We start from the raw sequence: 27,747 nt of genomic DNA, 5'->3' as shown, positions 1-27,747 counted from the left end.
AGGGGAGGAATGCAGGATGGGACACGTGACCCACTGCCCCCAAGTACCACCTCTACCGCCTCCCCGCTATTCCGCCTCCTCTGTCTTCCTTACCTGGGTCCCATTCCTTCCCTCATCCACTCTCTCTGCACGCACAGTGGCCCTCATTCCTGCCCGCACCCCTTCCCCCTACGGTTGGTGTTGCGTGCCCCGCCCCCCCCCAGGCCCGCAGAAGGCAGACCCCTCCAGGACTGCACAGACACACCCAGATCACCCCCCCAACATAAAGAGGCCTCCAGGGACACAGAAACATGACAACCCCTTCCCTCCCTGCCTTTTCTGTCCCTTTAGGGACATGCCGCTGCATTTTATGTGCTTTATGTCCCCAGAAAGACTCTTGTCCACTCCCCATCTACCCATTATCCCAGTATCAGGACATCTGAACTGGAGAATGAAGGCATCTGTAGGGACAGGAATGGGGGAAGCTGGGAGGGAGTGCATAGAGGGTACCTGTGTAGCTTTGGGTCAGCCTCTGCATGTCTGCCTGTCTGTCTCAGTATCTCAGAGGAAGAGGGGAGGAGAGTAGGGAGTGGGGAGGGGCTCCCCCACCAGGAAACTTGAAGGAGCATGTGCACCAGCTCCCTCCTATGATCACTACCTCCTCTTCCTGGACTTCAGGCCCCCGTGGCCACCCCTAGAAAGCTCTTTGCCCAGACGGTCCCAGGGCTGCTTCCTTCTTGTCATTCCCAGAATGTAGGCTCCTAGAGGGCAAAACCCTTGTCTTTTTCATCTCCACATCCCTATGTTCTAGAAGGCACTGGATAAACACGTGGCGAATTGAATTGCATTGAACAGAGATGCTTGGCTGGTCGGTAAAGGACATTTGCTGCTGACTTACTGTCCTTTCTGTCCTTCTCGCTCGCAGCTTCGTCCCCTGCTGGAGCCCCAGCGATACCTGGCCTGGCCCTGTGCTCCTCCCCAGCCCACACCAGCCTTCTGTTCCTGCCTCCCTCTGCAGACCTACCACAACCTAGATCCCTAGATTCCTCAGCAACTAGGAGTGGGCCAACACACTCGGGCCATGCTCCCAGTCTCCAAGGCCCAGTCCCAGCCCAACTGACCGCGGCTCTCAAAGAATGTCATTCCAAGCAGCCTCACCCCCTTACAAAGCCAAATTTGCAGACTATTGTTCCCTTAAGCACACACTCCCCCCAGTACAGGCCCACCAACATTTATTGAAGGTTTCTCATAAGCCAGGCACTGTGCAAAGTCCTGGGTGGCCAAAGGCCAGTCCCTTTCTCCCTCCCAGCCTCCCAGAGTCCTTGCCCCTCCTGCGGTTGGGGGGCAGTTGCCATCCTGGGCCAGCTGCCATACGTGAGCTGAAGGGACACTGTGACAGGCCCAGCTCAGGGACGGCCTGGTGCCAGGCTGAGCCACCAGCAACTGTGGGCTCTGCTCTGTCTCCATCCCTCACCTTCTGGCATCCCCTGGGGCACTTTCTCCCCTGGAATGAGATGCTAGGGTAGGGCTGGGACTCCACAATGGCTCTTTGTTCCCTCCCCACTGGTGAGCCCAGAGTTTCCATGAGAGGTCCAGAATGAAGTCAGGAAAGCTGGAGAAGCTCCCCGGCCGGCCCTCGATGCACAGCTCCTGTTTCTTCCCCCAAATCTGGGCCCAGAGCCACTGTGAAGCCCGAAGCTGAGCTGGATGGATGGCTGGTTACGGTTCAGGTTGGAGGCCAAGGTTGAGGCAAGGAAGCCTCAGGGGGCTTCAGGCCGCGGCTACTGGCCGTCTTCAGTCCCTCGGACTCCTCGACCAGGCTGTGTGGCTGAGCCCCAGCATCACCCTCCAGCTGCCGTGGACCCCTGGCCCAGAGCTCAGGCTTCTCCTCCCCCACTCTGGCCTCTGGCTGCCAAGCCACACCCAGCACATCATCTCCGGGGGAGCCCAGACCTCCTGTCTTCTTGGAGAAAATAACAGGAAAAGCAGGGGGTGAGGGGAGAAATGGAGCGCTCAGTCCCCGGGGAGGAGGCGGGACCACACACACACCGCCTTCACTAGGACACCTCCCCTGACACCTACAGAGACACAGGCACACATGCGCCGATTCTCTGAGACACTCACTCTGGATTCTTCTAGAAGAGAGGAAGTGGCTTCAGAGGGCACAGGAGGCACCCCAGGAATGGAATGAAGCGCTTCCCACACTCGAAGGGCAGGACGGTCATTGCTATAGAACCAAGCAGGTGCAGCACAGGTCTCTGCGGCCCGGACCACCGTCTTCCGTGGCTGGACGTCCCTGCTCACTGCTGTTGGCTATTTTATCCCGGGCCTTCATTTCCAACGCAGCCCTTTTTAAAAACTTTATTGACTTAGTTTATCAGTCTTCCTTGGCTGTGAGCGGAGCAGGGATACTCATTGGCCAGCGGCTCAGCCAGCTCAGGACCCATTGGCTGCTCTGCACCAGGCCTCTGTCTCCATTGGCCACCCACTCAAGCCATCCTTCGCCGGTGGGCTCCGACGGCCTTGCTTTCATTGGCTGCCTTCTCCTGAAGCTCGGTCCCTATTGGTTGCCAATAGAGGTAGCGTTTCCACTGACAGCGAATCCGATGGATGGATGAGCTTTGTCCTCTCCTCGCCCAGCTGCCAGCTGTCCCAGCCTGTGCACCGCCGCCGCCCAGCCTGCATTAAGGTGGGGGGGCACTGGGGGAGCCCGAAGAGGGCCCAACAGCCTCGAGGAGCCTCTGGTGCTGCCGAAGGTGCTTCCTCCTCTCGTGTTCCCCTGTGACTTCACACACCAACTGGGCAGGGAAGGCCCCCGGAAACCCCTTCAGCCAGCCTTGGGAAAGAGAGACAGGGGTCCAAGTGAAACCAAGGCAAGGGAGAGGTCGGGAAGGAAAGGAGGAGGTCCCATGGGGTCTAATGCCCAAGGGTCCCAGTGAGTGCGGGGATTAGTGGAGAAGCCTGGAGCATCAGGAGAAATGACATTAGAGGCGGAGGCCACAGCAGCAACAGAGGATGGGAGTCCCTCCTGTCGAGCCCTGCAATGCCCGCTCATCTCACTCAGAGGGAGAGCCGGATTTCTCAGGGGAACCTAAGGGGACCCCCATGGCCCAGTCCCCATTACCTCTGTGACCCCATCTGCCCCTCTGCCCTTTTCTCACTCCCTGTAGCACACTGGCCTCCTTACTGTTGCTCAAATGCCCTGGCCACAGGACCTTTGCACCCACTCCTGTCTGGGCTCCCTGACACTCTTCCCCCAGATACCATGTGCCTAAGTTCTTCACCTCTACCAAGTCACTGCTCACACATGCCTCCTCATGGAGGGGCATCTTGACCTCCCAATTTTATTTTATTATTATTATTTTTAAGATTTTATTTATTCATTTGACAGTGAGAGACACAATGAGAGAGGGAACACAAGCAGGGGAAGTGGGAGAGGGAGAAGCAGGCTTCCCGCTGAGCAGGAGCCTGATGTGGGGCTCGATCCCAGGACTCTGGGATCATGACCTGAGCCAAAAGCAGGTGCTTAACGACTGAGCCATCCAGGCACTCCTTGACCTCCAGATTTTAAATCGTAATCCTACCCAACCCTGGGACTCCTGACCTCCTTGACTCTGTTCCACTTGTGTTTTCGCACAGCACTTATAACTGTCAGACACACTGTAGCATTGTGATCTCTACACCCAAAGTGGGGCTCGAATTCATGACCCCGAGATCAAGAGTCAGATATTCCAGTCAGGCGCTCCTGTATCATTTACTTTTATATCTTGTTAATTCTTTGTTGTTTCTCCTCCACTGGAATGTGCATTCCAGCAGGGCAAGAATCTCGGGGCCTGGGACAGCAAGCAGCACCTGGGAGGTGCTTAATAAAAATTCACTGAACAAATAATAAGTACAAGAATTTCTCACCTTCGGGGCTCTTGTGTGGGTGCTTGGGGGGAGCCCTGGACTCCAGACTTCGTCCCTCCATCCTGGCCGCTGCAGAAGGCTCTGAACACAGTTCCTGGGAACAGTCTGGTTGGGGGCAAGTGACACATAGTGGGATCGAGATTCTTTTTAGCTTGTCCCCCATCTTCCCTTGAAGCCTCATGTTTCCTTCCCTCCTCCCCTCTGGGGGACACTCACCACAGTCCTCATAGACAGTATCCGGGGAGCAGGGAAGGGGACCCGGGGTTGGGAAAGCTCCCAGCCAGCGCTGCATGTCTGATCTGGTGGGGACAGAGGGAGGAGTCACATCTGAACCAAGAGGTCCTTCTTGGGGACAGACAAGGGCTGCAGAAGAGGGAGACTGAGGAGGAGAAGGGTGGTGCTCTGAGAAGCCTAGTGAGGGTCCCTGGGGTGTTTTCTGAAGGAGATAAAACTCACAGGGACGAAGCTTGCAGGAGCCGGTGGGTAGGGCGGCCCTGGTGGTTGCTGAGAAGGGAGAGGCGGAATGTGGGGGGTCCGGATGGGTCTGGAACCTGCTGGGCCTGGACCAGGGAGCGATGGGCATAGTCCAGAACTTGTAGCCGCTGCCCGCTGCCCGGTGGAGGGGGTGGGGTGGGGAGGAGAGGCGGTTCAGAGGGAGGACAGGGATCCAGCCGGACCCCTCCTCCCTCCCCCAGCCCGGGCACCCTCCCTCCCTGGGACGCACCTCTTGGGCTGAGTGATAAGCAGCAGGTCGCTGAACAGCAGCAGGCAGAGGGGGGTGAAGCGGGGGCGCGAGGTGAACAGCACTCCGCCCCTCCGGCAGCCGAGCTCTGTCAGCTCCCCCTGCAGCTCCAGGCGCCGGGACCAGGACACCAGGGGCAGGGCCTGTGAAAGCCAGGGGGGCTTGTTGCAGCATTGGGGGTGGGGGAGGCGGGAAAGGGAAGGTGGGAACCAGGGCAGGGACCGACCTTGACTTTGTGAAAGCGCAGCCTCTGGGTGAGACGGATCAGCTCCTCCGTCTGCTTCATGCGCCCCACCTCAGCGCTGCAACGCTCAATGATCTGGGGTTAGGGGAGTCGTGTCACCCACCCCCACACACCCCTACCTCTTCTCCCACCCACCCTCTGCCCGCCCCTGTCCCTGTCCCCTCCCAACCCCAGCATCCCTGCTGCCCACCTTGCTGACAGCACCCAGGGCTTTCTGTGCATTCTCCTGGCGGCTGGACCCCTCCTCTGTCTGGCGCAGAATATTCTGGGGACAAGGCGGAGCTTCAGTTAAGAGGACCCCACCTGGCTTGACAAAATGCTTAGTCTGGGTTCACAGGGTGGGGTAACCAACCTCGATCAAGCCAAGAGACCTCACCTCTCACTGCCTGCACAACCCTGAGGACCTCAGGTTACCTCCCCGAGCCTCAGTTTTCCCCATCTGTCAAATGGGGAGAAAACACACCTAGCATACCACCAATAGCCCTGTCGTGAGGATTCAGTGAGGTAAGGAGACATAAAGGGCTCAGCATAGTCCTGGGTACATGGGAAATGCAAAAGAGAGGGTTGCTACCGTTTTAATCATTATCAACCACAACTCTTAGCGCCAACAATGTAGCAGACTGACTAAGAGTGCTAGATTCATGTGTTGCCTCTCTCAATTATTTTCCGTGCCTCAGTTTCCCCATCTACAAAGTGGAGTCAGTAACAGTTCCTACCCACAGTTGTTGGTAGGGGTAAACAGGTACAGAGCACTTAGAACCGTGTCGAAGATGGGGTGCTCTGTAGTCCTGTAGCTGCTATGATTAGTGTTACAATTATTAGGTTGTCTACACTGGGGATACACAAAGTTGAACAGGATATGAAAATGCCGATAATCTAGATGGGGACTCCTCACACCAAGGCACCCCCATTGCATCACCTGGTTTAAGGAGAAGTTTCTACTTTGCCAGGAAAACTCTTTCTCCACCTGATCCCACCCCCACTCCCCACTCTGCCTCTCTCTCCACAGGGGAGCCTTTTTAGACACATTTTCCCTAAGTGTCCCACCCATCATGACATTTTAATACCCCAGATACACTGCGTGTCTATTTACGAGCCCTTGGGAGTCCCACCAACATTAGCATGGTGAAGATTTTGCCCCCCCCGAAGAACTAATTTTTGCCTCTTTGGGAGTGACATCTCTGCCATCGGGAAGGCATGCAGTGGGAGAGCCCAAAGACCACCCCCCATATTCCTCTTGAAACCCGGAGAAACGGGGCGCCTGGGTGGCTCAATGGGTTAAAGCCTCTGCCTTCGGCTAGGGTCATGATCCCAGGGTCCTAGGATGGAGCCCAGCATCGGGCTCTCTGCTCAGTGGGGAGCCTGCTTCTCCCTCTCTCTCTCTGCCTGCCTCTCTGCCTACTTGTGATCTCTGTCAAATAAATGAATAAAATCTTTAAAAAAAACCCAAAAACCAAAACCCAAACAAAACAAAACAAAACAAAACAAAACAAAACAAAAAACAGAGAAAGGAAGGGACCTGTCCAAGGTCCCTCAGCCAGTTCTCAGCAGAGCTAGGTCTAGAACTCGCGTCTCTAGCCAGGGGCGCTTTTCACCTGCACCCAGATGGCTCCCGGAGACATCTGCTTACCTCCAGGGAAGGCTGGTGTGTCCTGGATTGAGAAGCCTGGGGAGAATTCCCCAAGGGGGCCGGTGCGGGGGCAGAGAAGCAGAGGACCTCTTCCCCTGGCCCCCTCCCGCCCTCCCTTGCCACAACCCCCTCCCTTACCCCTACCCCCCTCCCCAGGCACCTGCAGCAGCATGCGGAGCCTGGTGATACGCTGGAAAGGCAGCAGCAGGAAGGATGGCAGGGGCAGCCGCTCGCATTTCGGGAGGCTCTGCAGGCGCCTCAGCTCCGCGGAGAAGCGCACGTTTGTGTCCCTGAAAAAGCAGGCCACCTCCAGGCTCTGGCCCTGAACCCCGCTCCCCAGCTTCCTCTCCCACGCATGCACGGCCCGCTTTCCACCTCCCGCACGCTCACATAAGGCGGCTGTAGGTCTCCTCCTGGTATTGCTGGTTCCGCACGTAATCCACGTACACAGAGAAGGGACCCACGGCGTGGTCATGCACCACGTCACATAGGTCGCTGATGTGGGGGGAAGAGCGCACACGGGACAGGAGCGTCCCTAGAAACCTGAAGGGGAGGGGGCAGAGAGCCAAGTCTACCAGGAGTTTGCACAAGAGCTGGGCACTAAGCGGGCGCGAGGAAGGGAAGACCTGGGACAAGCAGAAAGCTAAGGGAGTGCTCAGCCGCCCGAGGCCTGCTGTGGCTGCAGGGACAGGACCCCACTGACCGCTCGCTGACACCCTGGACGCGCTGCACGTTGGAGAAGAGGGTGTGGTGGTCCCGGGGGGTGAGCGTGTCCCGGAGAGCCTGGCTTAGCACGAAAGTGTCCGTCAGCAGCCGCAGCGAGCGCAGGTAGGAGGCCTCCGATGTCACCACCTCGAACAGGCTCTGAGGAGGCAGAGCTGGGCCGTAGTGCAAAGCCCAGCTCCCAGGTCCCACGCCCCCATCCCCTGCGCCAGCACTGCCCGAGCCCAGGCGTGCCCACCTCCTGCATGCGCCTCTCCTGGGCGCTCAGCGTGTCCAGGAGGCCACTGGCTCGGACGGCCGGAAGCTCCTGCCACAGTGTGTTGCGAGGTCCAGGGGGCCGTGCGAAGGTGGAACCTTCACCGGGGGTTGTGGAGGAGGGACATCCGTCCTCGCTGACCCCCCAGAGCTCCTCGGACAGCACAGCTGCTCGATAGTTCTGGTACAGGGGCTCTGCAGAGCAGACAGAGCACATTAGGGAAAGCCAGCGCCCCGGGACCCTTCCCCCAGGGCTTGCTGGTCACAGCAGGGACCCCCACATCCGGAGGCCCTCACCATCCTGCAGGGGCAGCTCCCAGTTCTGTTCCTTCAACTCCTCCAGCCCCTCCTTGTCTCTGTGGAGAGAAAGAGATGGAGTGCCCCAGAGCCCCCACTGAGACCCCCCTGGGGGTGGGGGGTAGTTGCTATTCACACTCTAGTGTAAAGCCTCTCTCTCAGCTGTTTCAGGATGAACCATTGTCTGCGATGCCCTGTTTGTGCCTCAGGGACACTCCGTGTGATCAACCCAAGCTTGCACCCCCCTGCTCTTTCCCATGCAACCGAGAGATCCGCCCAGGAGAATTCATGCCAGCTGGGGGTCCTGAATCTAAAATGAATGACAAGCCCAGAGGACACAGGAGAGATGTTCCTGGTGCCAGACAGATCTGTGGACGGTGGCCACAGAGGGAGGCTGGAGGTGGGGGACTGTCAAACGGACCCCCAAGACCACCCTCAGTGCCTCGGGTGAGGTCACTGGCGGGCTTACCCCCGCCCACAGATGAGGACCTGAGACCCGGAAAGTCAAAGTGATTTGTCTCAGGTCACACGGCAAGGAACAGAGCCCGAGACGTGCTTTGCCCCATATTGGGGCAGGGCAGGGGTTGAGCTCTGGGGTAGGGAGTAAGTGTGAGGGGGTTTGGTACCTGCCCTCTGTTGTTGCTGGAGGAGTGTTCTGAGGAGTTTCATCAGGATTGTCCTCTGGAGAGAGATTGCCCACAGTGAAGAGAACAGACCTCCAGGTCCCCAGCCCAGGACCCCTGAGTCCAGACCCAGCAGAGACACTTACTGGCAGAGGAACCAAAGCCCCCGGGGCCTGTTGAGGGTGGCAGTCTGTAGGCTTTTAGACCTCTTCGGCCCCTTCCCTTCCCAGCCCGGAAGCCCCCTCCCCCAGGCCCAGTACCTGTATGGATTCCATCTTCCGAGGGCGGATCAAGATCTGGCTGGGGCGGGTCCCCGGAGTTGGTGGTGTCCTGCCTGACCCAAGTTGGTTTGGGGGCTTTGAGGGGTGGGAGGAGTTTGTGCTCGGCTGTGGAGCGGTAGGACGTAAGGACCACTGGGGGGAGACCGATGCTTGGAGGGCTGGGGCGAGAGCGGGAGGCCCTCAGTGGGGAGGCGCGGCAGAAAGCCCTGGGGCCATCCTCATAGCCCCCCACAGGCACCCAGCGGAGCTCAAGGCCAGGCCGGCCTATGTGACAGACACAGGGGCAGCAAGGAGGGCAGGCCAGGCCAGCATCTGTGGGAGACACGGGTGTCCTAAGGTGGAGGCCCTTGAGGCCTGGTCCCACGCTGCCCAGGCCCCCTCCCTCCCCTGAACCCATCCAGCAGGGGGACATGGTGGTCTAGCCTCAAGTATCTCTTTCCTCCACCTGCCTGTCTTCAGACCCCAGCAAATATGCAAACCAGATTTTCCAAACATGAAATCCATTTTTAAGATCGTAACCTCTGGGACGCCTGGGTGGCTCAGTTGGTTAAGCGGCTGCCTTCGGCTCAGGTCATGATCCCAGTGTCCTGGGATCGAGTCCCGCATCGGGCTCCTTGCTCGGGGTGGGGGGGGGAGCCTGGGAGCCTGGGAGCCTGGGAGCCTGGAGCCTGCTTCTCCCTCTGCCTCTGCCTGCCTCTCTGTCTGCCTGTGCTCGCTCACTCTCTCTCCCTCTGTCTCTGACAAATAAATAAATAAAATCTTAAAAAAAAAAAAAAAGATCGTAACCTCTGAAAGCACCCAGTCTTAAAGCACCGAGAGCAAAGAAGATGGGCTAGAAGGAGCCCACCCAGGGCCCCATGACACACTTACCCGGAGTGCCGTTCTCCTGGGATCCACTCCCAGCAAGGTTGCCCTGTGGAGCCTCTCTCTCCCCATTCACGTCCGCTGCCCCTTGGGGACCCGACTCCAGGGCCTCTGCAGCCTGGACCCTGCTTTCAGTCCCCCATTCAAACCTGCCAGCCAGTCTCCGCACAGTGCCTGGGGCTGAGGCAGAGCCGCCCTGGGCGGGGACCCCAGGCGTGGGGAGCAGGGGCAGAGTATGTGACCCAGAGGGCTTGGGTGGGGGAACTGGAGACCGGGGAGCAGGCTCTGGGGTGACCGAGCGCCTGGACGCAGGACTAGGGGTGCTAGAAGGCGAGTCTGGAGAAGTCTGGGAGTCGAGGCTGGCTTTAGAAGCTGATGGAGGCAGGAGGGCAGGGGGCTTGAGGGAGGAGGCAGGGGGGTCCCAGTGGATGGGGGTGCCCACTGGGGTTGGTGCATCATTGGAGGTGAGGGCAGGTTCTTGGGGAGATGAGCCGTTGTGGTGGGCCCCTAGGGACTGGGCAGTCCGGGGTCGAGAAGGGGGGCGGGGGCGGATGATCCGAGGGGGCTTCTGGGTAGGGGGTGTTGCTGCAGGAAGAGACTGGGCTGACATCTCCCTCTGGGCTCTTCAAAAGAATGGGGTGCTCTGCTGGAGTCATCCCCTGAGGAAGAGAGAGGGAGAAAGAGACCCTTAGTGCCCCCCAGCCCGCGGGTAGACTGAGGCCTCCGAGCAGAAACTGTGGGCCAACAAAAAGGGCAGGATGTCAGGGTCAGGAGGGGAGGCTGGTGCCCGCCCTCGGCTTCCTTCTCATCTCGCTGTCTCCTGCCTTCACCGCTCACCTCTCCTTGCCTCCCCGCCTGCATTTCTGTTTTCTGGCTTCTGCTGCCACAGTCAGGCCAGAGGAGACAGTGAGCGGGCTTGGGGGCGCCCAGTTAGAGACCCAGAGGGGGCGGGCGGCGGTGGGGGGGAAGTACATGAGAACTGGAAATGTAAGGGACGCTGGGCTTGCCCTGTGGCCAGATGCATCTAGCTGCCGAGCTCTGTGTGTGTGCACGTGTGCGCGCGTGTGTGATCGCGTGTGCAGTGTGTGTGTGTACGCTCGTGTGCCATTTACACGGCTGCGGTGAGACACGCTGAGAGCGCACCGCTCTGTGCAGACAGGCGCCGGCGAGCGGAGGCTGCTGGGAGTGTGCGGGGGTGAGGTGGGGTGCACCGGGCGCCTGTGCCCCGCGCCGTCTACGGGGGTGGGGGGTGGCGGGGGGGCGCCTGGGCCGCCGTGTGCGCAGGCGCGCCGCGCGAGCCCGGCGGTAAGGGATGCATCACTATTTCCCTGCCCCAGCCGGCCCTCCGCCCCCCATTTCCCAGTTCCTCTCTCCGGACTCTCCCTTTCCGGATTATTTTTAGTCTCCTTTTCCTGCCCTGAAGATTCCTGGAGCCTCTGACCCCAAGAGACCAGGAGGCCCCGGGCATGGTCTGTCCTGCCCCGTCCCCATCCCTGCCTGCCCCCCCCCACCTACCCCCTCCAGTCTGGTCCGAGAGGCCCCAGCGGCAGCCTGGGTCCTGCCAGGAGGCCGGGTGGGTGGGCAGGAGACCAGACAGAAGGTGAGGACCAGTGGGGCCGGGATACCCGCATCTGGGCTTCACCTCCTCTTGCGCGCAGGCAGGCGGCAGCAATCCTGAGCAGGCTGCGGGGGGTCAGGGCGGTGCCCCCAAACTCCGGAGAGGAGTAGGCAGGAGAGTCAGAGCCCTCCAAGACCCAGGCTGGGTTCTGGAGAAATGATGCCGGGTGGCGGCTGCGGGCGGGACGCTGGAGTCTTACAGCTCAATGGCCTCTGTGTTCTGGCAGGAAGTTCCTTAGGTGGCCTGGCGAGTGGCCTCACTAGCCCGCCAGCTCCTCCCCAGCCTTGGCCCTCTCCTGGATCCCTCCCCACCCCCAGGTACCTGCGTTTACTTCCTTTCCCGCCCCCCACTCGGGCCTCTGGCAGGACCCAGGTACTCGGGTTCCACGCACTCACCCTTCAGTCCTGTCCCCTCTGTCACCTCCCAGGGCTGAGTGAGTAGGGGCAGGAAACAGGAATCGGATCCTCCTCCCAACCGGACAACCCCCCCCCCCAAACCACAGCGCACTCCACATGCGCACACTAGGGTCTGGAAGATGCAAGGGACCCAGGATCCCGAGGGTCCTGGGAAAGGCTGAACCTCAGGCCCAGAGGGTGGTCTCTACTGTACCAACCATTGGGTTTGCCCTGCTGTTTAGATGGGGGTCTCCCAGGGGCTGCAGTGAGGACTGGGTAGCAGTAGCACAGGACTGGGCTGGCGGGAGGGCCCAGGGTCTAAACTCCTCTCTGTCAGCTAAGGGACGGTGTGTGAGTCCCTCCACTATTGTCTGACCCTCTGTCCCACACCTCACACCATAGCCTGTCCCTTTAACTGCTAACCTGTCCCACGGGGTGCGACAGTCCATTATTTACACCAAGGCACCCCCACCAGCTCTGTGATAGTGCCCTGAACTTACCTTTATCTTTCTGGAAGCAGCGTCTACTTTCAGCGGGTCCTGCTGACCCCTTGGAGGGAGGAATGTGGGGCCCAGTCTCTGAATGTCTGTTCCTGTGTTTCTGGGGCGGGAACCGAGGGCCCAGATTGAGATCTCCACAGAGGAAGCCAGTTCCTCAGCCCCACCCGGCCATTGTGTCAGGCATGTGTGCATGTGTGTATGGGGTGGGGGGGGAAGCAGCGGGAGAGGGCCCAGGAGCGAGAGGAGAGCTGAGACCGTCTCCTCCAGGTGGGTGCTGGACATTTGCTGGGATCCCTGCCTGCCCCCGGTTCTTAGTCTGCCTCTCTCTGGGTCCCAGGCGCTGACTCTCCCTTTCCCAGTGGGCAGCTTTGGTGTCCACCACTGGGGCTGCGTGGGCAGTGGACCCTCTCACTTCCAGTTCGCTCTGTGCTTAGGGAGCTGAGTCCAGAGGGCAGGGTGTACGCCGTAAAAGCAGCTGAGGGGGTGGCAGGAGCCACACCCAAGCCTGGCTGCAGGTGACGGGGAGGAAGATACAAGGGCAGTTTTGAAATCCCGGGGCCTCTGCCCACGCCCAGGTGCGTCTTTTTCTAGATCCGTACGTGCACACACACCCCGAAACAAGACACTGCAAATTTTTCTCAATGATCGACCAGGCACTACAGGATCTACCCTCCGCCCTGCCCTCTGCTAGCAGGGGAGGGGGGTGGCCAGGGGCAGAGGGAGAGGGAGAAGCAGGCTCCCCACTGAGCAGGGAGCCTATGACCTGGGGCTCCATCCAAGTGATGTAGGAAAGACTTTAGGATTCAAAGCCCGCGGCCAAGAAAGAATTCTTGAGACATCTTTGGTGCAAAAAGGTGATTTTACTAAAGCAGAGAGACAGGTCCCGTGGGCAGAAAGAGCTGACTGGGGTCATGAGTGGCCCGTTATGTACTTCCAAGTCAGGAGGGGGCTAGGGAGAGTGTAAGTCTCTAAGAAATTTTGAAAGCAAGGTTTCCAGGACCTTGAGGGGGCTAGCTGTTGCTGGGAAAAAGTCATTTATTACTGTCTAAACAAACCTGAGTCATTACATTTCAGAGGTAAATCAGTGGGTTATATGCTTGGGGGATGATTGCCAAAATATATCTGGGGGGTTGGTTGGAGATAAAGGAAGTTTCCAAAGGAATTTTTATACATTAAAGTAGACTTACAGGAAGGGGGGGTGTGGGAGACTCAGGCTAGGATTGCTGTTTGCCCTCAGCAAAGTGTTAACACTGAGGCAGTTGAGTCCCTAGAGGAAAGTCACTCTGCTTGTTTCAAGGACCAGTCAGTGGGCTGTAGGTAGTAAGGAAATTTGATCATTCTTCTGCCTTTGTTTCCCACATCACAAGGACCTCCAGATCATGACCTGAGCTGAAGGCAGAGGCTTAACCAACTGAGCCACCCAGGCACCCCTGAGTATATAAATCTTAAAAAACAAACAAACAAACAAACCCACAACCACAGCGTTTACCATTAAATTGATAGATTATGTCCATAGTTAATTATGTTTTCATGTTAAAAAGTAAGCTTCCTGGTGGCGGAATCTTTATGTTTTGTTCCCTGATGTATCCTAAAATTCTGGAACAGGGTCAGGCATATAATAGGTGTTTAATATTTTAGAAATTAAGCCAAATTGAATTGAATTCCCCCCTCCCCAATAGCCCACTAGCCCCCTGACTCACCTTCCCTACAGACCATTTCCACAACTCTGTTGATCCCACTGTTTTTCCATCTCTCTCTCTCTCTCTCTCTCACACACACACACACCGACCAGAAATCCAACCTCCCAGCCCTCACCCCTAGGTCCTTTTGGGCTTTCCAAAAGAGGACATCTCTCCAAGATTACCTCACAGACCCACTCAAGAAAGCTAGATAGACATATGTAGCCAAACGAATCCTGTTTTGTTTAGAAATAGGAATATCTTATTCATTTTGCTACTTATAAAAATAACATCAGGGGCACTTGGGTGGGTCAGTCAGTTGGTTAAGCATCTGCCTTCAGCTCAGGTCTTGATCCCAGGGTCCTGGGATTGAGCCCTGCATCGGGCTCTCTGCTCAGTGGGACGCCTGCTTCTCCCTCTCCCTCTGATCTTCACCCCTGCTTGTGCTATCTCTCTCAAATAAATAATCTTTTCTAAAAAATAACATTAAAAAAAGATAACCCAAGGGGCGCTTGGCTGGCTCAGTCTGTAGCGCGTGTGACTCTTGAACTTGGGGTCATGAGTTCAAGTCCCAACTCGGTGTACAGATAACTTTAAAATATTTTTTTCAAAAAAAAAATAAACAAAAACAAGGTATCTGGGGTGCCTGGGTGGCTCAGTGGGTTAAGCCTCTGCCTTCAGCTCAGGTCATGATCTCAGGGTCCTGGGATCGAGCCCCGCATCGGGCTCTCTGCTCAGCAGGGAGCCTGCTTCCTCCTCTCTCTCTCTCTGTCAGCCTCTCTGCCTACTTGTGATCTCTCACTGTCAAATAAATAAATAAAATATTTTAAAAAAAAGGTATCCCCAAAGTGAAGGTTATTAGCTGCAAACATGAGTGGCATCTGGCATCCCATAAACCATGCCAGGCAGTGTGAGTGGGAACGTAGGCAGCAGCGGACTGGAGTGACCTGGACCACCCTGGGCTCCCTGACCTTCCTCTCTCCTCTCTCTGTCCTGACAGACCCACCTAGAGGCTTCTCATCGGCCTGTTGGTGAGACACGTTCCCCACTCCCAGAAGCAGGACAGCGTATTTTGGGGAATGGAAGTTCCTTGAAACAATGCTCTGAATGTTCTAACATTCCCAACAAAGAGGTTCTACCGGGCTCACTGCTCAAAGCAACCACAAAGACCCAGACCGTGAGACTTTGCAGAGCTATAAAAATCACCATCTGTTTCTTTGTACATCTGCCCCGTCTCCTTCCAAAAGGAAACTGAGCTCTGAAAATCTGATCATGTGATACACACCAGGTTATTTTCTTTCGCACACACATATTGTGTTGTACAAGTGCTTTTGCAAAGGGAGTGAGCGTCGTGAATGCAGTCATACAGTCTCCCACCACCCCCGCGAGGCGAAGGCTTTCTATGATACCGCATTCCAAAGGGACCAGCATGGTTTCAAGTCTGTATTCTGCCTCCTTCTCTTAGCATTGCTTAATGACCAGTGATCATGTTGCTACATGGTCTTTGTCACTACACCTTTTCCTGGACTATAATATCCCATCAACTAGGGTTTACCGTCTTGGTAAGAGCAATAACAATCTTCTAGGAAATTCATCGCCTCCCCCCGCAACCCTCCCCACTCTGTCTGGTTCCAACCAACCACAAGAACCTCCTCGCGGCCATCTGACACAGGTTTGGTCAGTCACGGTTCCTATTCCTCTGGCCACAGCGACTGGCCCAGGAATGCACAAGTCACCCCAGCCAAGACAGCCTCCTTCTCCGGGCCCCTGGGAAAGAGCTGCTTTCTCTTTCCTCCAAGGTCACAAAGCAGGAACAATGTAAGTCCAGAGCAATCAGACTTGGCCTCCCTTCCACCACCCACCACTCCCCTCCCCTGCGATGGAGGAAACTAGTCAATAGTGGGAGAAAATGAGTCCCATACCCAAGGAAAGCAGAGCCAAGGGTTGGAGGGGGCCTGACAACTCAAGGGGGTCCCTTGGACGGCCCCATTTCCTGAGCCACTGAATTCCCTTTTGTGGTTAGGTTAGTGGGGAGCTGGGTTTCTGTCTCTTATTTCTGAAAGAATCAATGATAAAAACCCATTTCCACGTGCAAGCCACATGGGTAGCATTCAGGTTTTGCCATTACGATGAATGCTGCAATGGACTTTTTTTTTTTTTTGGTCCATATGCTTTCAATTTGAAATATAATTTTTTAAAAGATTTTATTTATTTGACAGAGAGATCACAAGTAGGCAGAGAGGCAGGCAGAGAGAGAGGAAGGGAAGCAGGCTCCCCAAAGAGCAGAGAGCCCGACGCAGGGCTCGATCCCAGGACCCTGGAATCATGACCTGAGCAGAGGGCAGAGGCTTTAACCCACTGAGCCACCCAGGCACCCCTTCAATTTGAAATATGACTAACGAAGTAATCAAGGAGTTTCAATGTGATTGGTTTTGATTCTGCTTGAAGATTATTTTCTGGAAGGACACAGGAGCCCTCAGGTCTTATCTCCCAGTTCTTTACCTCCACATCAGGCAGCCTTGAGTGTTCCTTGAAAATCAGGTAGGAAAAAAAAAAAAAATCAGGTAGGGTTTGGCCAGGACATCTGGGGAGACCATGGAAGCATAGACATAGTGAAGAGGAAATGGAACTATCCAGAGAACAGTGAAGGGGAAGCTCAGGGGCACCTGGGTGGCTCATTTGGTTAAGCACCCGCCTCTTGGTTTTGGCTCCGGTCATGATCTCAGGGTCCTGGGATCGAACCCTGCGTCAGGCTCCCCACTGAGTGTGGAGAACTGCTTAATGTTCTCTCCATCCGCCTCTCCCCTTCCCCCTGCTTGTGTTCTGTCTCTCCCTCTCTCAAATAAATAAAATCTTTTTTTTTTTTTTAAAGGGAATCTTAGCTTTTCAAAATGGAAAGAGGGATAGGATGCCCAAGGAAGGAGAGGCCACATGGTGGGCAACCAGATGGGACGGAACAGGCACTGAAGGTTGAGCCTGGATGAGGGAAGTGGACAGCAGTAATTTTAATTGGTACCATGCCTGGTCCCCCCCTTCTGGTACCTGGTTTTCCTTTGGGGAACTGTTCCCCCCACCGTTTCCCGCTCCCATCATTCTCGTCCAGATGGCCCATCCTGGGCGTGATGCATGGCCCAGAAGCAGCGAGTCAACACATTCTGCCTCCCCTCGCTGCTGAGATGGGTTCCAGGGCTGAGCGTGGGATACCAGCAGGGCCAAAGCCTAACCCACGCAGGATCCGGGTTCCACTCATTGAAGAAGGGACTCGAGTCCCACTGGTAGCTCATTTCCAAAGACAGCTGCCGCAAACCCTCCCATCCCAAATGCCCTCTTGCAGTGTGACTGTCACCCCTCTCATCAAGAGGAAGACTTGATTTTCCCTCCAAGTCAATCCGGGCTGGCCCCACGGCGACTTGCTTTGATCTAGAGACTTGGGGATGAACCCACGCTATGCCCGTTTGGGTCCTGAAGAGGACTGGTAGCTTCTGCTTTGTCCTCTTGGGAGCGGGCCACAGGGTGCAGAAATGTGGGCTAGACTCCACTGGGAGGGCACACGGAGGGAGAAGCCACTCAGAGAAACAGCATGCCCCAGACACCGGCTGGGAAGGAGGTCTTAGGACACGTGACAAGCCCATCTGATGCCACCCAAGGGCATCCACGCTGAGCCCTGACCAAATTCTTTATTTCTTTTTTTTGTTTGTTTGTTTCAATTCTTGATCCACAGATTCATGAGCAGTGAAATGGTTTGTGTCTCAAGCCACTCAGTTTGGGATTGATTCATGATGCAGCTCTGGACGAGCAAAGCACTGTCTTTCCACTGGGGCTACGAGGCTGGGGGGGGGACACAGGGCTCGAGCTGCTGGGGGCCATTAGTGAGGCGGCCTGAGAACACCACCAACACAAGGGAGAGGTGGAGAGACACCGACTAGAGTCCCTGATGCCGCTGGCCTGAAATTGTAGCTGTGTTTCCCCTTCTCGGTTAGGTGGGTCAGTAAATTCCCGTTCTGCAAGCTGGTTTGGGTTGGGTGTCTGTCACTTGTAACCCAAAAAACAGCCCCTTATGAGGGGAGAGAAGCTGACAATGAAAGAAATGTTGAGTCTGACTGATCTCTGAGCTGGCCAAGACCTTGACCTCCAGAAGAATCTTCTGGGAGTCCAGACTCCCCCAGGTATGGGATGAATCAGAAGGGGGTAGTGAGGAAAGGACTGCCAGTTCTGGGAATCCACACAGGTTCTGTTCTCAGTGAGGACAGAGGATCCTGTCCCACTGTCACCAGGGGGAGCCTGAGCCCTTCAGGCACCGGACCTGGCATCAGCATCCGGCCCACCCCAGCAGAGGCACAGCCCAGTGCCCTCCACCCCAGCATCCTCCCCCCTCTCCTTCTCTCAGGCACCTGGGGCCACCTTTGAGTTCTCCCTCCCCTCCTCTCAGATCTGTTTTGGGACATTTGTACTCAGAAGAACGTGATAACAGTTGACAGAAACCAAGATGACATGGCATTAGCAAAAGAACAGACACAAATAGGGGCATCTGGGTGTCATAGTCGGTTGAGCGTCTGACCCTTAGTTTCGGCCCAGGTTGTGGTCTCAGGGTCCTGAGATCGAGCCCCATGTCCACTAAGCGTGGAGCCTGATAAGGACTGTCTCTCCCTCTCCCTCTGCTCCTCCCACCCTGTGTTTTCTCTCTCTCTCTCAAATAAATCAATCTTAGAAAGAAAAATATTTTTTAAAAATCCCTTAGGAAGCCAAAGGCTCCCCGGGGGGAATGCAGAATGTAACTGACCCTAACTGTAGGACAAGTGTATGCTACAACTTAACCAAACAGGGTGGGCGGGCGGGGAAGGTGCCGACCCAGTCACTTCAGAAATGAGTGGAGTCTCTGTGATGACAGGCAGAAGGAAACTGCTCTGTACTGGAGTCGATCAGGTGGATTCCCGTGGGGCTGTGGGTTCACAGTTCTGACAAGTCCTGCACATGTACACTGGAACTGAGCAATTAAGTAAGTGGATGGTGATAAGAAAGGAGTCGGGTTGGGGTGCCTGGGTGGGTCAGTCGTTAAGTATCTGTCTTGGGTGCCTGGGTGGCTCAGTCGTTAAGTATCTGCCTTGGGCTCTGGTGGTGACCCCAGAGTCGTGGGATCGAGTCCTGCATCGGGCTCCCTGCTCAGCGGGAAGCCTGCTTCTCCCCTCCCACTCCCCCCGCTTGTGTTCCCTCTCTTGCTGTGTCTCTCTGTCAAATAAATAAATTTTAAATAAATAATAAATCTTTAAAATAAAATCTTAAAAAAAAAAGAGGGCGGGGGTGGGGGCGCCTGGGTGGCTCAGTGGGTTAAAGCCTCTGCCTTCAGCTCAGGTCATGATCTCAGGGTCCTGGGATTGAGCCCCGCATCAGGCTCCCTGCTCAATGGGGAGCCTGCTTCCCCCACCCCCACCCCTGCCTGCTTCTCTGCCTACTTGTGATCTCTGTCAAATAAATAAAATCTTTTAAAAAAGAGAGAGAGAGAGAGGAGTCAGGTTGCTCGCTGTTGGAGTGAGAGTTTACAGAGAAGCACCGGAGAGGAGGTTACAATGATCCCTGTAGCAATGGATTAGGGCTGGAGAGTTGTATGAATTCACGTTCAGCTTAAAGGAGATACAGATTGATACACACAGAAATACATAACACGGCTTACTCTACACTAACATTTACTTGCTCTCCCAGGATACCCCAATGGCAACAAGCACATTCAGTGCCCAGATTTTGGTCTTTTCCTTTCTTTCCTTTTTAGACATGTGTTTAAAGCAATCTCTACAACCAGGGTGGGGCCCAGACATTGGTTTTTGATACATTCTCCAATAGAAGGAACTAGAGCTTCTTGGAGAAATGGCTGATTCTAGCACTGGGACAGGGAATATACAAGACAGCCAGGAGCATCATATTGGGTCAAAAAATAGAGAAGTGCTTCACAAAAATGTTTTAATTAAAATTTTTTTTTTTCTGATGGCGATGTGTCAAAGAAATACAGAAAGCAAGTAAAAGAGCTCCCAGGGCTAAAGTTGGAACACTTGGGGCAACAAAATAAAGTATACCGAAGTACAAAGTAGAAAATAAAAATCCGTTCAGTCCATACTGATAGAAATCCACAGGTGAATAAACAAATAAATGAGGGCGACAAACTTCCCATGAAGAATTCCAAATAAGGGGGCACCTGGGTGGTTCAATGGGTTACACCTCTGCCTTCAGCTCTGGTCTTGATCTCAGGGTCCTGGGATCAAGCCCCACATCAGGCTCTCTGCTCAGCGGGGAGCCTGCTTCCTCCTCTCTCTCTGACTGCTTCTCTGTCAAATAAATAAATAAAATCTTTAAAAAAAATAAAATAAAATCATGTTTTAAAAGTAGTCTATCTCTAGGGCATCTAGATATCAAAGATAAATGGCTTAAGCCAGGGGCACCTAGGTAACTCCATCCATTAAGTGGCTGACCCTTGATTTCTACTCAAGATCCCAGGATCCTGGGATGGAGCCTTGCATAGGGCTACCATAGGAGTCTGCTTCCCCTTCTCCCCACCACTTGTGCTCTTCCAATGGTTCCAAAACCTATGCACACACCATAATAACCTGGAGGGTTTGTTCAGTCTATCTTTCACCTCCTGTTTACCTCCTGATGAAGGAAGTCTGGGGCAGGACTAGACAATTTGCATTTCTCCCTCCCCCCCCCACCCCGGTGCTGCTGGTACTGCTCCAGGGACCCCACTTTGAGAACAACTGGTGTAAACTCTAGGATTAAAATGATTAAAATACTGATTAATTCTCATCCCATCCACCAGGTGGAGAAATCTGGGAGCATCCACTGGAAATTTTCAGGGTACTCTTTCGGAGCGCGTCTTGAGAACCCTGGGGGAGAAACCCACTGTCTGCTCTACTTTGCCCTCCAGCCCTCCTGCCTCCCTAAGGCTCAATAAGATGGCAGGAGGAGGAGGGCGACAGAGAGATGGCTCAGACACACTCCCCGGGGGGGGGGGGGGGGGGGGGGCCACAGCCCCCCGGGGGGGGGGGGGGGGGGGGGGGCTCCAAGAACTCCCAGGGTAGTGAAAGGAGCCAGAGAGTAAACAATTGCTAATTTACTGCTTGAGGAGCAAAGCAACATGGAAAACCTTAGAAAGCTTCAAGGGTCAGGAGAGATAAAGCTCAAGGTGAGGAATGATTTGGGAATCAACCAAAAGAAGGGGGAAGGGCATTCCCAGCAGTGAGAACAGGATCCAGGAGGGCACAGGGTTCGGCAGCTCTTGACTTTTCTGGAATCCTGATAACTGGACACTTGGTAGGAGTCCAACACTTTTCGCTCAGGTAACTGCAATAGATAATTAGCATTCCCATTGCCAAAGGAAGCCCTGAAATGTTAAGTAACTTCCCTAAGGTCATCCTGCTGGTAAGTGAGTTACACACCGGAGCTCCAAAGCCGCTGTGAGTCTAAATCTGGAGGCTGCCTCACACGCAGGCAGGCAGTCTGTCTCCTCCTCCTCCTCCCCACCCCCCGCACCCGCCCCAGCTGACATCCCCCATCCTGCTTTCTTTCTCCAAACCTTCTTTCTCCTTCAACCCCTTCCCGAGGTTGCTAGCTTCCCCAGTCTCTTTTCTCAGGTCTCCCGTGATTAACCGTTAGCAGACTGATGAGCAAAGACCCAGGCGCTCTTCCACACTAGGTGACCGTGGAAAGCTAAGCCCTGGGATCCACCCCCCTGCCTCTCCCCGCCCGCCCTTCTCTGGATTGCCGCGAGGATCAAGAGCTCGGGGCGGCGGCTGAACTCCCACGCCGTCCTTCGGGGCCCGCAGCCAGCCACACCCCGGCGCTGGGACCTACGAATCCCGCCCTCAGACTCGGGAGATCCGTCCGGTCCAGCGGGTGTGTCCCCTCCGCACCTGCGGGCGGAGCCCCAGCTCCCGGGCTCACCTGGCGCCAGAGCCCGCGGGGGAGCGGATCTGCCGTTTGGCAGTCCCCACCCGCCGCGAACCCGGGCTGGAGGTGAAGGGACGCGCGCCCTCCGCCCGCCCCAGGAGCCACGCCAACCCAGCTCCCTTCCCGACCCCGTAGGGAGCGGCTGCCTCCGCGCTCGGCCTCCGCGCCCGCCCTGCAGCCCCGCGCCCAAGCTCCCCTCCTGGCGAGAGATACGAGCTCCGCTCCCGGGGCGCCGCTGCCGAGCCCGGAGTCTGCGGCGCCGGCGCCGGCGAGCGGAGGGTTAATCTCAACCTCCCCGGCCCCGCGGAGTCCGGGGGCCGGGTCGCCGAGAGCACCTCCCATTGGCCGAGGAGCCGGCTCGGCGCTGATTGGCTGACGCTGCGGGCCCCGGTTCGCCTCGGCTCCCGATTGGGCGCCGCCCCCCGGTGGCTGGAGTGTGGCGGTCCGGCCTCCGCAGGCTGCGCGGGGCCGAGCTAGCTGCTGCGGGTTCGCGGGGCAGCTGCCTGGGGACGCTGCTCCTGGGCCGGAGTTCCGACTTCCTTCCCTGATACAGACGCCGCCGATCTTCTCCGGATCCTCTTCCTCCGTAACCTGCTGCTTTCCTTTTTCCTTCCTCCCGGCTCCCACCTCCCGAATCCGCGCTGCCCTCTCCTGCTTCAGGGCCCCCCGGAGCCGAGCATCCCCGGCATCCACCTGCCATCCTCCTGGCTTCTTGCCTTTCCTTGACCTCAGGTCCCGTGACCCACGGAGCCCCGTCATAACCTCAGCAGACTCTCCTAAACTCCTTTTCCTCCTCTCTCTGCCAGCTCCCCACTCCAAATTCCAGCTACCCTTGACCTCTTGACCTCTGACCCTGACCTTCTCAATGGCTATCTCCTGCAGCGGTGAGGACTGCTGACACGAGGCCTGCCCCTGAGTTCTGCCCACCCCCCACCATCCCACCCTACCCTCCCGTTTCTGAAGCTTGTTTTTCACTTTCTTACTCCTGGGCCACTTCCTGTTACTGCTACCCCACCATGGACTTCTTGATGAGTGGCCTGGCGGCCTGCGGGGCCTGCTTGTTCACCAACCCCCTGGAAGTGGTAAAGACCAGGATGCAGTTGCAGGGGGAACTGCGGGCCCCCGGCACCTACCAGCGGCACTACCGAAACGTCTTCCATGCCTTCATCACCATTGGCAAGGTGGATGGCCCGGCTGCGCTGCAGAAGGGACTGGCCCCTGCTCTCTTATACCAGTTCCTGATGAATGGCATCCGCTTGGGCACCTACGGGCTGGCTGAGGCTGGGGGCTACCTGCACACGGCTGAAGGCGCCCTCAGCCGTCCCCGCAGCGCCGCAGCTGGGGCCCTGGCTGGGGTCATGGGAGCCTACTTGGGGAGCCCCATCTACATGGTGAGAGGAAGGGTCTTGCCTGGGGCCTTCCAGCAGACCCTGGTGTAGGGCGGAGTCTGGGCCTTCAGGACCTGATCCTGAGATTGGGAGCGGGCTTGTGTTGTGGTGGATGAGGAATTTGAGTCACGTCATCGGGTGTAGGGTTCAGGGAAAGTCTGGGCACCACAAAATTAGAATCCCACAGTCTCCTCCTTTGAGTCTTCTGGAATAGGCGAAGGGTCAATAGCCTGAGGGCCAGAGACGGGAAGTGACCAGCTTAAAGTCACACAGCTACTTGTTGCTAGGAGTAGGTCCTGTTTAGTGCTCCTCCTGGAAGAAACTGGGAGGTAGGCAGTTCTGTAAGACAGGCAGTGTGGTCTCACTCCCTGTGTGGGACATTCAGGGACAGTGACCCCCAGAGTCAGCCTCCACATGCCTCCCCGGGGCTTGGCTGACAGATACCCCTTGCAACATGCCCAAGGGTCGGATGGCGGAGCCTGGTCACGGCGGGTGGCTGGAGATCCAGTCTGGGAATAGGAGCCAGGGTGAGCCCGAGAGTTGCCTAAGGGGAACAATCTTAGGAAATGTTGCCATTCTCTAACCTCTCCATCCCCCACCCAACCCCCAAGGGAAGGAGGATGGAGAGGGGGTGGGGATGTCTCGAAGTGCTAGGAGATCCATCCCCTGGGACTGGAGCCAAGGGACACAGAGTCTCATGACCAGTGTGTTAATGGGAACAACAATAATTATCAGATTAAAAGGATATTCCTTGCTGAACACCCTAGCGGAAGTATTATGGGGTCAGGCCTTTGGGTCTTTGAGGTGGGAGGCTGGCCCCTGGGCCACAGGCTGTGATAGTCTTTTGTTCCCAGGTGAAGACACACCTACAGGCACAGGCGGCCTCAGAAATCGCTGTGGGTCACCAGTATAAGCATCAGGTGAGGGTTCTCCAACCCTGCTGGAGTCCCTGCCCGTTCTTTCCCATCCCCTGCACTGCCTCCCCTCCCCAGCTCCCTGCCTGCCCCCTACAACTCCAACCCAGCCCCACCATCCCCCCCCCCCACCCTGCCCCTCTTCTGGAGCAGGGAGGAAGGGAACAATGGCGGGTGGTAGACCCATTCCAATTCTAAGTCCACACGGTACCGGTTGTCCAGACTCCGGGTGCCCGTGGAGGACCCATCGTTGGCAGTGTGAGGTGGCGGCCCCTGATGCTGGGGGGACTGAAGCCCGCCCCCATGGTCTTCCCCCTACCAGGGCATGTTTCAGGCGCTAAGCGAGATTGGCCAGAAACATGGGCTGGTGGGGTTGTGGCGCGGGGCCCTGGGCGGCCTGCCCCGAGTTATCATCGGTTCCTCCACCCAGCTGTGCACCTTCTCGTCCACCAAGGACCTCATCACTCAGTGGGAGGTACTACCCTGGGGGGGGAAGAGGGCGGGGCCTCCCTTGGACTTTGGGCAAGGGGTGGACACGCTGAAGGGGACCCCAGAGGGGACCGTGCTCATGGTCAACATCAAGGAACGGCAGGAAGCCTTGGGGGTCACCGACTTTACACCCTCCCCACGGTCCTCTTGTCACTCCCTCCCAGATGGTGGATCTGAGTCCTCCAGCATCCTGCCCTTCCTCCTTCACGGTCTTCTAACCAGCCGCATGGAAACTCCCTGAGTTACCCTCTCTCTACTCTCTCCCCAGGGCAGGGCCTGTCCTTTCCGAGGGGTCCAGGGATGAGCTGACACACCTCTCCCCCCTTCACCCTTAGATATTTCCGCCCCAGAGCTGGAAGGTGGCTCTGGTGGCTGCCATGGTGAGTGGCATCGCAGTGGTCCTGGCCATGACACCCTTTGATGTGGTCAGCACGAGGCTCTACAACCAGCCCACTGATGCCCGGGGCAAGGTAAGGGAATGTTTTGGAGGGCCGGCCGGCCAGGCAGGCCACAGCAGGTGGTGGGTGAAAGCGAATGGTGGGTGCTGGTGGGGACAGCCTAGAATGCAGCCTGCTGAGAGGAGGCCCCTGGCGGGCTCTGACAAATGCCTTCCCTGTGCTCTCCCCCCCTCTCAACATGCTCTCAGGGCCTGATGTACCGGGGGATACTGGATGCCCTTCTACAGACTGCTCGGACAGAGGGCGTCTTTGGCATGTACAAGGGTATAGGTGCCTCCTACTTCCGCCTTGGCCCCCACACTATCCTTTCCCTCTTCTTCTGGGACCAGTTACGCACCCTCTACAACACATACACCAAATGACACCAGGCACTCTTGCACACACCACCAAATCAGCACTCCTTGGACACTTCTGCCTCCACTCCTGTGTCCTGGCAACTTCTGACCAGGTGACCCTTCATCCCTCCAAGGGGGACAGCCAACTCCATTCCCCGTCTGATTTTTCTCAGGGTTGAATCACTACAAGGGACAGTCTCCCTCCTTTCCTTGGGTGTCCCTTTAAACCTTCCCTCCCCCTCCTCCTGGACATGTCACACCCCTCCCCCTTTCCTCAGGGCTGAACCAGTCACTCCAAAGTTTTCCCTCCTTTTGTTTGGACGGCCTCGGGTCCCTTCTGATCCTATGCACAAACTTCTTTAAATCCCCACTCCAAGACCAAAGGGAACTGAGGGGACCTAGGTGTCTTGTTAGATGCAAAGGCACAGAGATCTTATCTTGATTATAAAGTGAGTTTATTTCTGCAGACAGGAGGTGTCTCATGTTTATGCACAGGGAAGGAATTAGGGGTATGTATCCAACCCCTTGTTTCCCTTGAAGAATGAGGTCCCCATGTGCTAGAGCAACTTCACACAGTGCTTCAGCATCTTTACTGGGGACCAAAGATGTTGGGGTCGTGAAGGGTCAGACTGGTCACCAGCTGTTCAAAGTCACCCAGGCTCCAGGGCGGAAGTGACAGATTTTCAGGACCAAGAGATAACCTATGGTCAGGCCTTGGGGGTGGGGGAACAGAGGGAGAGAGAACATCATCCAGGCCGCGGGTGGGGAAGTTCCCACTTCCTGTGCCCCGGAGGACCTGGGTATCTGTGACCCCAAACCTCTGGCCCTCTCCCTCTTACTTGGAGGACCCCACCAGCCAGTCTCCCGGCTCTGCCCCTCCCAGCATATCCTCCTGGGGACCCAGTCATGAGCCATGCATCCTTCCTGTCCTCCTTACGGGGGATCATTGAAGGTGAGCAGAAGATCAGTCTGGTACTGCGGCAGCCGCAGCAAAGCCTGGTGCACTGTCACATCCTTTGCTACCTAAAGGGATCAGAGTGGAGATGCTTACCTGACCATCCCTGCCCAGGGCCACTCCCTTCACCCGTCTGGGAATCTCACACTCCCCTGCCCTCACCTGGTGGTTTTCTTTAGCTACCTGCTGCTTGCCAGACAGGACCCAGGCTTCTTGACAGCAGCTCCTCAGAGCCAGGTTCTCCAAAAGGAGGGGCTGCGCACTGTCCACCTGCACAGCCCTAGCCCCCTGCACCCCGCCCACGTCCTCAAAATGGTACCTAGAGTACGGGGATGAGGGTCAGGGAGGGCCGTCTCACACACCCCCAACTCCCCTCTCCCCCCAGCATCTTTGAGTCCCTAGAGCTCCGCTCACTTCCGGTGATAAGGTGATGCCCTTGGGGTTCTCATTGCCCTGATTAACCGTGCAGCCGCAGGCCCCGCCCACCTCCTCGGCTCCGGCCCTCCCATTGGCCCGCCGCGCGGGCCACCGCCTCCCTCACCGCGCAGCCTCCTCTCCCTGCACGTGGGCCTGCAGCTCCAGAAGTTCCACGATCAGGCTCTGGTCCGTCACGCGGTGGCAGAAAACTTCCTGGTTGTCCGGGACCGGTCGGAGGTCGCTGGAGGGAGGCGAGGCGGACCCCGGCTGAGCCCCGCCCGCCTCTGCCGGCATCCCACCCGGCAGGCCCGCGGCGCCCACGCCTTCTCACCTCACGTCTAGGGCCCCGGGAGGGAGAGCGGCGGAGAAGGCGCCCCCGAACAGCGGGTAGTCTCGCGCGGGCTCCATGGGCTTGGGACCAGGGGCGGGCATTAGAGAGATGTAGAAGAAGTCCACGCGCGGCCACGCGGCATCACCGCCGCCGCCTCCGGTCCCCCTTAGCTCCCGCCCCTTTAAGAATGGGCCCCGCCCTACGGCCGCGCTGGCCAATCGGCGCCTGCGTCGTGGGGGCGGGGACCAGGGGGGCGGTGCCCGGAAGCCTGGCTCTCCCGGGGGCGCGGGGAGGGACCTGGGGGTCGGCTGGGAGGTCGGACCTCGCGCGTGGGGTTTGTGACGCCGTCGTGCACGCTGGGTCGCGCCCCCCAGGCTTTTTTCTTTAAAGGGGTCGTATCTTCTGAGACTGACACCTGAGACCCTCCTTGGGGGCCCTTGCTCGCGCGAGGTGGGGTCCAGGTGCGGTCTCCCGAGTCCGGGGAGAATCTTTTGAGGGTCTCGCAGCTCCCCCATGGGGCGTCTTGATGGCAGCCAGCTGCAAACCAGACCGCTAATTCCCGGATGCGGGGAGTTCGGGAACGCTGGGGCCAGGTGTGGGGCCGGGTTAGGATTCAGGCCTCTCGCCTTCCTTCAGGTCAGTCCCAACCCAGGGATTAGGTTTTTAATCCGCCTCAAATCTTGCCTTGAGAACGAAGCGGGGGCTGGGGGTGGCGAGGGGGGGCCGCCCCCACACGCACCTGGAGGAAAACACGGATTAAACCCTCTGTTGTTGCTCTTTCATAGATTT

The 27,747-nt window shown here is 57.0% G+C and overlaps 3 protein-coding genes across 11 annotated transcripts; 1 reads left to right on the top strand and 2 right to left on the bottom strand.

Annotated features, from left to right (window-relative positions):
• Nucleotides 1–1,194: 1,194 nt before the first annotated feature.
• On the bottom strand, nucleotides 1,195–12,161 carry ARHGEF15 (Rho guanine nucleotide exchange factor 15). Of its 5 annotated transcripts, XM_032839912.1 has the most exons (17): nucleotides 12,061–12,079; nucleotides 11,561–11,594; nucleotides 9,554–10,206; nucleotides 8,663–8,995; nucleotides 8,406–8,460; nucleotides 7,780–7,838; nucleotides 7,466–7,677; nucleotides 7,208–7,368; nucleotides 6,895–7,047; nucleotides 6,665–6,794; nucleotides 5,065–5,139; nucleotides 4,857–4,949; nucleotides 4,613–4,773; nucleotides 4,345–4,497; nucleotides 4,105–4,187; nucleotides 3,889–3,993; nucleotides 1,195–2,815 (listed from the first exon to the last, which is right to left on the bottom strand). In XM_032839912.1, the coding sequence occupies exons 3-17, from the start codon at nucleotides 10,155–10,157 to the stop codon at nucleotides 2,664–2,666; spliced, it is 2,529 nt and encodes an 842-aa protein (XP_032695803.1). In that variant the 5' UTR covers nucleotides 10,158–10,206; nucleotides 11,561–11,594; nucleotides 12,061–12,079; the 3' UTR covers nucleotides 1,195–2,663. The 5 variants fall into 5 exon arrangements, with proteins under 5 accessions (XP_032695803.1, XP_032695802.1, XP_032695804.1 ...); XM_032839911.1 differs by lacking the exon at nucleotides 11,561–11,594 and having other exon boundaries at nucleotides 12,061–12,161; XM_032839913.1 differs by lacking the exons at nucleotides 11,561–11,594; nucleotides 12,061–12,079 and adding an exon at nucleotides 11,487–11,500.
• Nucleotides 12,162–22,602: 10,441 nt separating this feature from the next.
• SLC25A35 (solute carrier family 25 member 35) lies at nucleotides 22,603–25,721 on the top strand. 2 transcript variants are annotated; one of them, XM_032839882.1, is made up of 5 exons: nucleotides 22,603–23,062; nucleotides 23,914–23,979; nucleotides 24,296–24,448; nucleotides 24,798–24,932; nucleotides 25,109–25,721. In XM_032839882.1, exons 1-5 carry the CDS (start codon nucleotides 22,688–22,690, stop codon nucleotides 25,280–25,282), a joined length of 903 nt encoding a protein of 300 aa, XP_032695773.1. In that variant the 5' UTR covers nucleotides 22,603–22,687; the 3' UTR covers nucleotides 25,283–25,721. The 2 variants fall into 2 exon arrangements, with proteins under 2 accessions (XP_032695773.1, XP_032695772.1); XM_032839881.1 differs by lacking the exon at nucleotides 24,296–24,448 and having other exon boundaries at nucleotides 22,606–23,062.
• RANGRF (RAN guanine nucleotide release factor) lies at nucleotides 25,694–27,153 on the bottom strand. Of its 4 annotated transcripts, none has more exons than XM_032839887.1 (5): nucleotides 26,959–27,153; nucleotides 26,752–26,868; nucleotides 26,394–26,529; nucleotides 26,193–26,278; nucleotides 25,694–25,956 (listed from the first exon to the last, which is right to left on the bottom strand). In XM_032839887.1, the coding sequence occupies exons 1-5, from the start codon at nucleotides 27,057–27,059 to the stop codon at nucleotides 25,845–25,847; spliced, it is 552 nt and encodes a 183-aa protein (XP_032695778.1). In that variant the 5' UTR covers nucleotides 27,060–27,153; the 3' UTR covers nucleotides 25,694–25,844. The 4 variants fall into 4 exon arrangements, with proteins under 4 accessions (XP_032695778.1, XP_032695775.1, XP_032695777.1 ...); XM_032839884.1 differs by having other exon boundaries at nucleotides 26,373–26,529; nucleotides 26,959–27,150; XM_032839886.1 differs by having other exon boundaries at nucleotides 25,694–25,968; nucleotides 26,959–27,150.
• Between the last annotated feature and the right edge of the window lie 594 nt (nucleotides 27,154–27,747).

The sequence above is a fragment of the Lontra canadensis genome, unplaced genomic scaffold, assembly GCF_010015895.1.
Source record: "Lontra canadensis isolate GAN:19392208 unplaced genomic scaffold, GSC_riverotter_1.0 scaffold110, whole genome shotgun sequence".
Taxonomy (NCBI): domain Eukaryota; kingdom Metazoa; phylum Chordata; class Mammalia; order Carnivora; family Mustelidae; genus Lontra; species Lontra canadensis.
The sequence above is the reverse complement of the archived record's forward strand: the minus strand, read 5'-3'. Positions and strand labels throughout refer to the sequence as shown.